This window comes from Cyclopterus lumpus, chromosome 3 (genome assembly GCF_009769545.1).
Source record: "Cyclopterus lumpus isolate fCycLum1 chromosome 3, fCycLum1.pri, whole genome shotgun sequence".
Classification (NCBI taxonomy): Eukaryota; Metazoa; Chordata; class Actinopteri; order Perciformes; family Cyclopteridae; genus Cyclopterus; species Cyclopterus lumpus.
Window position 1 is genome coordinate 29936131 of NC_046968.1, and position 11166 is coordinate 29947296.

The 11166-nt window shown below is 42.4% G+C and overlaps 1 protein-coding gene across 1 annotated transcript in view; it reads left to right on the forward strand.

The window, feature by feature from the left end:
• Positions 1–11166, forward strand: part of LOC117728896 (nuclear receptor ROR-alpha A-like) — a 33678-nt gene that overhangs the window by 2520 nt on the left and 19992 nt on the right. Inside the window, exon 2 of the mRNA XM_034529820.1 lies at positions 3375–3720. Within this exon, the coding sequence (XP_034385711.1) occupies positions 3375–3720 (346 nt within the window). The remainder of the gene's footprint in view (positions 1–3374; positions 3721–11166) is intronic.

Here is an 11166-nt window from a genome sequence, read left to right on the forward strand (position 1 = left end):
TTCCACATAGTATTAATGTATAGTATTAATGTTCCACATAGTATTAATGTATAGTGTTAATGTTCCACATAGTATTAATGTATAGTGTTAATGTTCCACATAGTATTAATGTTCCACATAGTATTAATGTATAGTAGTAATGTTCCACATAGTATTAATGTATAGTGTTAAAGTTCCACATAGTATTAATGTATAGTGTTAATGTTCCACATAGTATTAATGTTCCACATAGTATTAATGTATATTATTAATGTTCCACATAGTATTAATGTATAGTGTTAATGTTCCACATAGTATTAATGTATAGTGTTAATGTTCCACATAGTATTAATGTATAGTGTTAATGTTCCACATAGTATTAATGTTCCACATAGTATTAATGTATAGTGTTAAAGTTCCACATAGTATTAATGTATAGTGTTAATGTTCCACATAGTATTAATGTTCCACATAGTATTAATGTATATTATTAATGTTCCACATAGTATTAATGTATAGTGTTAATGTTCCACATAGTATTAATGTATAGTGTTAATGTTCCACATAGTATTAATGTACAGTGTTAATGTTCCACATAGTATTAATGTATAGTATTAATGTTCCACATAGTATTAATGTATAGTGTTAATGTTCCACATAGTATTAATGTATAGTGTTAATGTTCCACATAGTATTAATATATAGTGTTAATGTTCCACATAGTATGAATGTATAGTATTAATGTTCCACATAGTATTAATGTATAGTATTAATGTTCCACATAGTATTAATGTATAGTGTTAATGTTCCACATAGCATTAATGTATAGTGTTAATGTTCCACATAGTATTAATGTATAGTATTAATGTTCCACATAGTATTAATGTATAGTGTTAATGTTCCACATAGCAATAATGTATAGTGTTAATGTTCCACATAGTATTAATGTATAGTGTTAATGTTCCACATAGTATTAATGTATAGTGTTAATGTTCCACATAGTATTAATATATAGTGTTAATGTTCCACATAGTATGAATGTATAGTATTAATGTTCCACATAGTATTAATGTATAGTATTAATGTATAGTGTTAATGTTCCACATAGTATTAATGTATAGTGTTAATGTTCCACATAGTATTAATGTATAGTGTTAATGTTCCACATAGTATTAATGTATAGTATTAATGTTCCACATAGTATTAATGTATAGTATTAATGTTCCACATAGTATTAATGTATAGTGTTAATGTTCCACATAGTATTAATGTATAGTGTTAATGTTCCACATAGTATTAATGTATAGTATTAATGTTCCACATAGTATTAATTTATAGTGTTAATGTTCCACATAGTATTAATGTATAGTATTAATGTTCCACATAGTATTAATGTATAGTGTTAATGTTCCACATAGTATTAATGTATAGTGTTAATGTTCCACATAGTATTAATGTATTGTGTTAATGTTCCACATAGTATGAATGTATAGTATTAATGTTCCACATATTATTAATGTATAGTATTAATGTTCCACATAGTATTAATGTATAGTGTTAATGTTCCACATAGTATGAATGTATAGTATTAATGTTCCACATAGTATTAATGTATAGTGTTAATGTTCCACATAGTATTAATGTATAGTATTAATGTTCCACATAGTATTAATGTATAGTGTTAATGTTCCACATAGTATTAATGTATAGTATTAATGTTCCACATAGTATTAATGTATAGTATTAATGTTCCACATAGTATTAATGTATAGTGTTAATGTTCCACATAGTATTAATGTATAGTATTAATGTTCCACATAGTATTAATGTATAGTGTTAATGTTCCACATAGTATTAATGTTCCACATAGTTTTAATGTATAGTGTTAATGTTCCACATAGTATTAATGTATAGTGTTAACGTTCCACATAGTATTAATGTTCCACATAGTATTAATGTATAGTGTTAATGTTCCACATAGTATTAATGTATAGTGTTAATGTTCCACATAGTATTAATTTATAGTGTTAATGTTCCACATAGTATTAATGTATAGTGTTAATGTTCCACATAGTATTAATGTATAGTATTAATGTTCCACATAGTATTAATGTATAGTATTAATGTTCCACATAGTATTAATGTATAGTATTAATGTTCCACATAGTATTAATGTATAGTATTAATGTTCCACATAGTATTAATGTATAGTGTTAATGTTCCACATAGTATTAATGTATAGTGTTAATGTTCCACATAGTATTAATGTATAGTATTAATGTTCCACATAGTATTAATGTATAGTGTTAATGTTCCACATAGTATTAATGTTCCACATAGTATTAATGTATAGTATTAATGTTCCACATAGTATTAATGTATAGTGTTAATGTTCCACATAGTATTAATGTTCCACATAGTATTAATGTTCCACATAGTATTAATGTATAGTATTAATGTTCCACATAGTATTAATGTATAGTATTAATGTTCCACATAGTATTAATGTATAGTATTAATGTTCCACATAGTGAATCCGTCAGTCGTCTCCTCAGTGAAGCTGTGAATATTTCAGCAGTGAGCTGTAGGTTCTGGGTCAGTGTGTCATGATGACCTGGAAGAGATCTGAGAAGGAGGAGGAGGAGGAGGAGGAAGATGAATAAGAGGAGGAGGAGGAGGAGGAAGATGAGGAAGAGGAGGAGGAGGAGCAGGATGAGGAGGAGCAGGAGGAGGAGGAGGGGAGGAGGATGATGATGAGGAGGACCATGAGGAGGAGGAGGAGGAGCAGGAGGAGGAGGAGCAGGAAATCACAGAACAGAATAATATTATAGACAGATATTGTTACATCTCTTTAAAACAAGAGATTATTTCATCACTGATGAAGCACAAACTTACATCTGTTTACCTAATGTGGACAAAACCAGATTCATATACGAAGAGACTCACAATGACTACAAAGAGACTCACAATGACTACAAAGAGACTCACAACGTCTACAAAGAGACTCACAATGACTACCAAGAGACAAACAACACCACGAAGAGACACACAACGACTACAAAGAGACTCACAACGACTTCAAGCAGACTCACAACGTCTACAAAGAGACTCACAATGACTACAAAGAGACACACAACGACTACAAAGAGACACACAACACAACGAAGAGACGCACAGCGCACAAGGAGACTCACAACGGCTACAAAGAGACACACAACGACTACAAGGAGACTCACAGCGACTACAAAGAGACACACAACGACTCTACGGAGACTCACAACGACTACAAAGAGACACACAACGACTACAAAGAGACACACAACGACTCTACGGAGACTCACAACGACTACAAAGAGACACACAACGGCTACAAAGAGACACACAACGACTTCAAGGAGACTCACAACGGCTACAAAGAGACACACAACGGCTACAAGGAGACTCACAGCGACTACAAAGAGACACACAACGGCTACAAGGAGACTCACAGCGACTACAAAGAGACTCACAATGACTACAAAGAGACTCACAACGGCTACAAGGAGACTCACGGCGACTACAAAGAGACTCACAATGACTACAAAGAGACTCACAACGGCTACAAGGAGAATCACAGCGACTACAAAGAGACACACAACGGCTACAAGGAGACTCACACCGACTACAAAGAGACACACAACTGCTACAAGGAGACTCACACCGACTACAAAGAGACACACAACGGCTACAAGGAGACTCACAGCGACTACAAAGAGACACACAACGGCTACAAGGAGACACACAACGACTACAAAGAGACACACAACGACTACAAAGAGACCCACAACGACTACAAAGAGACACACAACGACTACAAAGAGACCCACAATCATGTGACAGGAACATGTGACATGTGACAGGAACATGTGACATGTGACATGTGACAAGAACATGTGACATGTGACAGGAACATGTGACAGGAACATGCGACAGGAACATGTGACATGTGACAGGAACATGTGACAGGAACATGTGACAGGAACATGTGACATGTGTTTTTTTTGGACCATTTCATTTCATTTTTAACGCGTTTCTAAAGCTCCTCCTCCTCCTGCAGAGCTCATGAATATTACAATCTGGCCTAGATTCCACGATGGAGCCTTGTAGGCGCTGAAAGACTACGCCTAATACCATGTCTTTGAAATATGAATGTGAAAGATGTGTGTGTGTGTGTGTGTGTGCAGTCAAAGGTCGCTGAAGATCAATGTCGAGAGGCTCCCAACGCATTTAGATTAAATCAACATTTCATACCTCAGGCTGATGTTTATGTCTTTATTTTGTTGACCTCGATAACATATTCCAGTTATGGTTTCATCAGACCAGCCTCGTATCTGCAGAAGCTCAATATCCGAGGACTTTAAACATGAGGAGGATAAACAAACTTCACGTCCTCACAAAGACTTAAATTGCTCCCTCAATCCAGATTAAACTATTTGAAAACAATAAATATCATTAGAGACAAAGTTCTGTTGGCCTCAGGTGTGTGTCTGTGTGTGTGTGTCTGTGTGTGTGTGTGTGTGTCTGCGTCTGTGTGTGTGTGTGTCTGCGTCTGTGTGTGTGTGTGTGTGTGTGTCTGTGTGTGTGAGTGTGTGAGTGTGTGTGTGTCTGCGTCTGTGTGTCTGTGTGTCTGTGTGTGTGTGTCTGTGTCTGTGTGTGTGTGTGTCTGCGTCTGTGTCTGTGTGTGTGTGTGTGTGTCTGTGTGTGTGTGTGTCTGTGTGTGTGTGTGTGTGTGAGTGTGTGTGTGTCTGGGTCTGTGTCTGTGTGAGTGTGTGTGGGTGTGTGTGTGTGAGTGTGTGTGTGTCTGCGTCTGTGTGTGTGTGTGTGTGTGTGTGAGTGTGTGTGTGTGTGTGTCTGCGTCTGTGTGTGTGTGTGTGTGTGTGTGAGTGTGTGTGTGTGTGTGTGTGTGTCTGTGTGTCTGTGTGTGTGTGTGTGTGTGTGTGTGTGTCTGCGTCTGTGTGTGTGTGTGTGTGTCTGTGTGTGTGTGTGTGTGTGTGTGTGTCTGCGTCTGTGTGTGTGTGTGTGTGTGTGTGTGTGTGTGAGTGTGTGTGTGTGTGTGTGTCTGTGTATGTGTGTGTGTGTGTGTGTGTGTGTCTGTGTGTGTGTGTGTGTGTGTGTGTGTGTGTGTGTGTGTGTGTGATGGCAGACACCAGTTGGCTGATGGGTGGAGAGCTGAATGGAGAAACATACATAGTGTTTACCAGGATTTCATCTGTGCTTTAAAATATCCCATTAAAAAGTATATATATATAGATATATAAATATATCTATATCCAAAAATTGAACGTGAGCAAATATCAAACTTAAAGGAGCAGTTCACAAGTTTAAAGACTTTTAATTATACAATTTTAAAACGTTAATCATTAGATACAAAAATGTCACAAATCTCTAAAAGTTTTCTAATCCATCTTCTCATCAAATAAAATGTTTATTTAGAATCAGTTAAAACAATAATTAAATTATACATTTATTATAATGAAAAGTGAAACAACATGTTAATCTGATGACCTTGTGTTACAGACACACAGACGCACACACAGACACACAGACATAGACTCACATATACACACACACAGACACACACAGACATACGCACACACACACACACACACACACACACAGACAGAATCCTTTACTGAATTGGATCGTATGGACCTTTTTACGATGTAACAAGATCGTTTTTATTGGAATGTGATGACAAAACGAAGCTTCATCGGTGAGTCGGCTTGAATTTAAAAACGTTTGTTTGTTTGTTGTTGTCTGACAAAAACGTTGCCTGTAGCTGCTGTGGAGGTCCGATCTTGAAATGGAGTGGATAGTTGGAATCACAAGAATCGTAGGTTTCCAGAAACATACGACACTAGTACCTAACCATAAATAGATGGACGATGAACGGTACGATCTCCAGCGCACAGTTAGATGGCCCGCCCACGGGACACCGGAACGTGTTGTTGTATTTTTTGTTTTTTTCTTCCCTCAAATCATAACCGAAAATACAGTACAATTTTATTCATTTATTTACAGTGTTGTAGTTTTCACAATCTTCTTGACACAGAAGCTGAAGGTTCTGGTTCTACCCGACTACGTTTGTATTGATTACTTTATTGAAGTGATTAGAACAGGACAGTCCTGACCTTCATGTGATCCACCAGAAGACTCTCGCTCCTCAAAAGGAGAAGGTGGACTAGTGAATTATGAACAGAACCAGAGGAACCAGAAGAACAAACAATCTTCAGCAGGACCGGTGTCCTGGGAAAGTCCTGTGTTTGTTCTCTAGCTCTGAGCCTTTACGAGGCTGTTTGAATAACTTCAGCCTCTAGCCCTTGTCTATACCTCTAGACCTCTAGACCTCTAGACCTCGTCTAGACCTCTAGCCCTTGTCTATACCTCTAGACCTCATCTAGACCTCTAGACCTCTAGATCTCATTGATACCTCTAGACCTCGTCTAGACCTCTAGACCTCGGCTGCTGCGTTTCTGTGGCTTCGAGCAGCTGGATGTGGTTTGTGCTGAAGCTGCGTTTCTCTGCGGTTTCTCGTTGCGATCGCTCTCTTCCTCGTCGATTATCTTTCAGACATTTTCTCTCGTGCCGTCTTCATCACACCTCCTTCCTTCCTCTTCCTTCCTCTTCCTTCCTCTTCCTCGCCTTCCTTTCGAACTGCATTTTGAAAGGAGCACAAAGATTTAAGAAGATTTAAGAGATGCAAAGGATAATATTGTGGACAATGAGACATCCTCCAGCTGCAGACGTCCACGTCGTTTCATCTGCAGCGACTTTGTATGAAACCTTTAATCTGGTTTACCAAAAAAAGTCTCTGCTGGTTGTGTTTGCAGGCAAAATGCATTAATAATCATGACAATAATAATAATAATAGTTCCATTCATGCATCACGTCTCTAAACAAAGGTAGAAACCGCTTTAGTTGGTCCAGCTGGTTAAAAAGTGATTAAAACACTTCAGGGCTGTAAATAATATAATAATAATAATAATGATAATAATAATAATAATGTAACAATAATATGGATTGTAATATACAGACTCATATCCACCTTTTCATGTGACTTTCACCGAGAAAACAGATAATGAAACATGTAGAAAATGAAACATGAAAAGAAATCTCTTCTGATTGGCTGACAGCCGTGTCAGTCAGAGGGGAAAGGGGGCGGGGCGTGGGGAGGGGGGGTCTGATGTCACCGTCACATGGATCCTCATGTGGTGCAGAAAGCAGCCGGGATGTCAGAGCTGAGCGAGAGCTGCTGCTGATCACACGCGCCGGGATTATGAATATGTATTTTGTGATTTCTGCCATGAAAGGTAAGAGTGTGTATGTGTGTGTGTGTGTGTGTGTGTGTGTGAGTGTGTGTGTGTGTGTGTGAGAGAGGGACACACAGATTGTTGTCCTCTCCATATGATCTCAAGAAGTGCATCTGTGTGTACTTGTGTACTAGTGTACATGTGTATCTGTGTACTTGTGTACGTGCGTACTAGTGTACGTGTGTACGTGTGTACTTGTATACGTGCGTACTTGTGTACGTGTGTATGTGTGTACTTGTATACGTGCGTACTTGTGTATTGTGTACTTCTGTACATGTGTACTTCCGTACGTCCGTACTTGTGTACGTGTGTATGTGTGTACTTGTATACGTGCGTACTTGTGTACGTGTGTATGTGTGTACTTGTATACGTGCGTACTTGTGTATGTGTATGTGTGTACTTGTATACATGTGTACTTCCGTACGTGCGTACTTTTGTACGTGTGTATGTGTGTACTTGTATACATGTGTACTTGTGTATCGTGTGCTTGTGTACATGTGTACTTGTGTATCGTGTGCTTGTGTACATGTGTACTTGTGTATCGTGTGCTTGTGTACATGTGTACTTGTGTATCGTGTGCTTGTGTACACGTGTATTGTGTATTGTGTACCTGTGTACTTGTGTACTTGTACATGTGGCCTTCTGTTTACGTGAAGTGGAAACTGGACTCCTTCACTCGGCGTGTGAATGCTATTCTGGGAACTGTCAGTCAGACGAGGGAGCGAGGTGTGAGGACCCTCTGGGTCCAGGTCCATAGAGGACCAGGAGTAAACTAGCTCTGTGGTCTCCTGGCTCTCTGTGGGGGGTCAGTCTGTGGTCCCCTGGCTCTCTGTGGGGGGTCAGTCTGTGGTCTCCTGGCTCTCTGTGGGGGGTCAGTCTGTGGTCTCCTGGGTCTCTGTGGGGGGTCAGTCTGTGGTCTCCTGGCTCTCTGTGGGGGGTCAGTCTGTGGTCTCCTGGCTCTCTGTGGGGGGTCAGTCTGTGGTCTCCTGGCTCTCTGTGGGGGGTCAGTCTGTGGTCTCCTGGGTCTCTGTGGGGGGTCAGTCTGTGGTCTCCTGGCTCTCTGTGGGGGGTCAGTCCGTGGTCTCCTGGCTCTCTGTGGGGGGTCAGTCTGTGGTCTCCTGGCTCTCTGTGGGGGGTCAGTCTGTGGTCTCCTGGGTCTCTGTGGGGGGTCAGTCTGTGGTCTCCTGGGTCTCTGTGGGGGGTCAGTCTGTGGTCTCCTGGCTCTCTGTGGGGGGTCAGTCTGTGGTCTCCTGGCTCTCTGTGGGGGGTCAGTCTGTGGTCTCCTGGGTCTCTGTGGGGCGTCAGTCTGTGGTCTCCTGGGTCTCTGTGGGGCGTCAGTCTGTGGTCCCCTGGGTCTCTGTGGGGGGTCAGTCTGTGGTCCCCTGGGTCTCTGTGGGGGGTAAGTCTGTGGTCCCCTGGGTCTCTGTGGGGGGTAAGTCTGTGGTCCCCTGGGTCTCTGTGGGGGGTCAGTCTGTGGTCCCCTGGGTCTCTGTGGGGGTCAGTCTGTGGTCCCCTGGGTCTCTGTGGGGGGTAAGTCTGTGGTCCCCTGGGTCTCTGTGGGGGGTCAGTCTGTGGTCTCCTGGCTCTCTGTGGGGGGTCAGTCTGTGGTCCCCTGGGTCTCTGTGGGGGGTCAGTCTGTGGTCCCCTGGGTCTCTGTGGGGGGTCAGTCTGTGGTCCCCTGGGTCTCTGTGGGGGGTCAGTCTGTGGTCCCCTGGGTCTCTGTGGGGGGTCAGTGGGTGGTCTGTACATCCTCAGGTGAAGCTTGACTCGTGTGTGTTTGCTGCCCCCTGCTGGCTGAACCGAGCAGCGCCTCATGTTTGCTGGTGGTCTCTGGACTCCACACTGAGGGGGAACCAGCTGCTACTGGTGTCCTCTGGTTCCTCTCCTCGTCTCCTCGTTTCCTTCCTTCTCCCTCACGTGAGGATTATAGTTAATGGACGAGCAGTTTATTATGAGCAGTATTATTATTTAGATGTTCTCATAATCCATCAACACCGCTGACAGGAAGCATAAAGTTTGATCAATGTTTTCATCTGAGGTTCTCCAGGCTGTGTGTGCGTGTATTAATATGTGTGTGTGTATTAATATGTGTGTGTGTATTAATATGTGTGCGTGTATTAATATGTGTGTGTGTATTAATATGTGTGTGTGTGTCTATTCATATATGTGTGTGCATTAATACATGTCTGTGTGTATTAATAGTATTAATATATGTGTGTTTGTGTGTGTGTATTAATAGTATTAATATATGTGTGTTTGTGTGTGTGTATTAATAGTATTAATACATGTCTGTGTGTATTTTTTAATCTGCTACAGCTCTAGTCTGTGAGAAATAGCCACAGGAGGCGTTCAGCCTGTTATGTGACAGGATTACAACAGGAGATTATTTAACTGTAAAGGGGGGGGGGGGGGGGGCATCACTTTTGACATCACCTCAGCAATGGCTAAAAAAAGAAAAGAAAAAACACGACGAGCATCAATCTGCTTCGGCCCGTCACGTGACCTCAGGAGGTGACCTCAGGAGGTGACCTCAGGAGGTGACTTCAGGAGGTGACTTCAGGAGGTGACTTCAGGAGGTGACCTCAGGAGGTGACTTCAGGAGGTGACCTCAGGAGGTCACCTCAGGAGGTGACTTCAGGAGGTGACCTCAGGAGGTGACTTCAGGAGGTGACCTCAGGAGGTGACCTCAGAAGGTGACTTCAGGAGGTGACCTCAGGAGGTGACTTCAGGAGGTGACCTCAGGAGGTGACCTCAGGAGGTGACTTCAGGAGGTGACTTCAGGAGGTGACCTCAGGAGGTGACTTCAGGAGGTGACTTCAGGAGGTGACTTCAGGAGGTGACCTCAGGAGGTGACTTCAGGAGGTGACCTCAGGAGGTGACTTCAGGAGGTGACTTCAGGAGGTGACCTCAGGAGGTGACCTCAGGAGGTGACTTCAGGAGGTGACTTCAGGAGGTGACCTCAGGAGGTGACTTCAGGAGGTGACTTCAGGAGGTGACTTCAGGAGGTGACCTCAGAAGGTGACCTGGAGAGGATCTGTGTCTGAGCCTTGTCCTCTCACTACTGGGGTCCCTCAGGGTTCAGTCCTTGGTCCTCTTCTCTTCTCTCTGTACACCAACTCTCTCTCTCTGTCATTCGCTCGCATCGCTTCACCTACCACAGCTATGCTGACGACACCCAACTGATCCTCTCGTTTCCCCAATCTGAAACACAGGTAGCAGCACTGAACTTCTCCTCCTTCCAGGAAAAGGTTCTCCCACCCACAACCTAACTATCACCTTCAACAACTCAGTGTTGGCTCCGCCCCCGACTGCCAGGAACCTCGGTGTGACACTCATCAGTCAACTCTCTCTGACAACATCACCACAATAACACGCTCCTGTAGGTACATGCTGTACAACATCAGGAGAATACGACCTCTTCTCACTCAGAAGGCGGCACAGGTTCTGGTCCAGGTTCTGGTCCAGGTTCTGGTCCAGGCTCTGATCATCTCACATCTAGACTATTGTAACTCCTCCTTCAGGTCTACCTGCTAATGCCATTCGACCTCTACAGCTCATCCAGAATGCAGCTGCTCGACTGGTCTTCAACCTCCCGAAATTTACCCACAATCCTCCGCTCCTCTGCGACCTTCACTGGTTACCGGTGGCCACCCGCATCCGCTTCAAAACATTGGTACTTGTGTACCGTGTACCGACATGGTCTAACCTCACATCCAGGACATGGTCTAACCTCACAACAGGACATGGTCTAACCTCACACCCAGAACATGGTCTAACCTCACACCCAGAACATGGTCTAACCTCACACCCAGGACATGGTCTAACCTCACACCCAGGA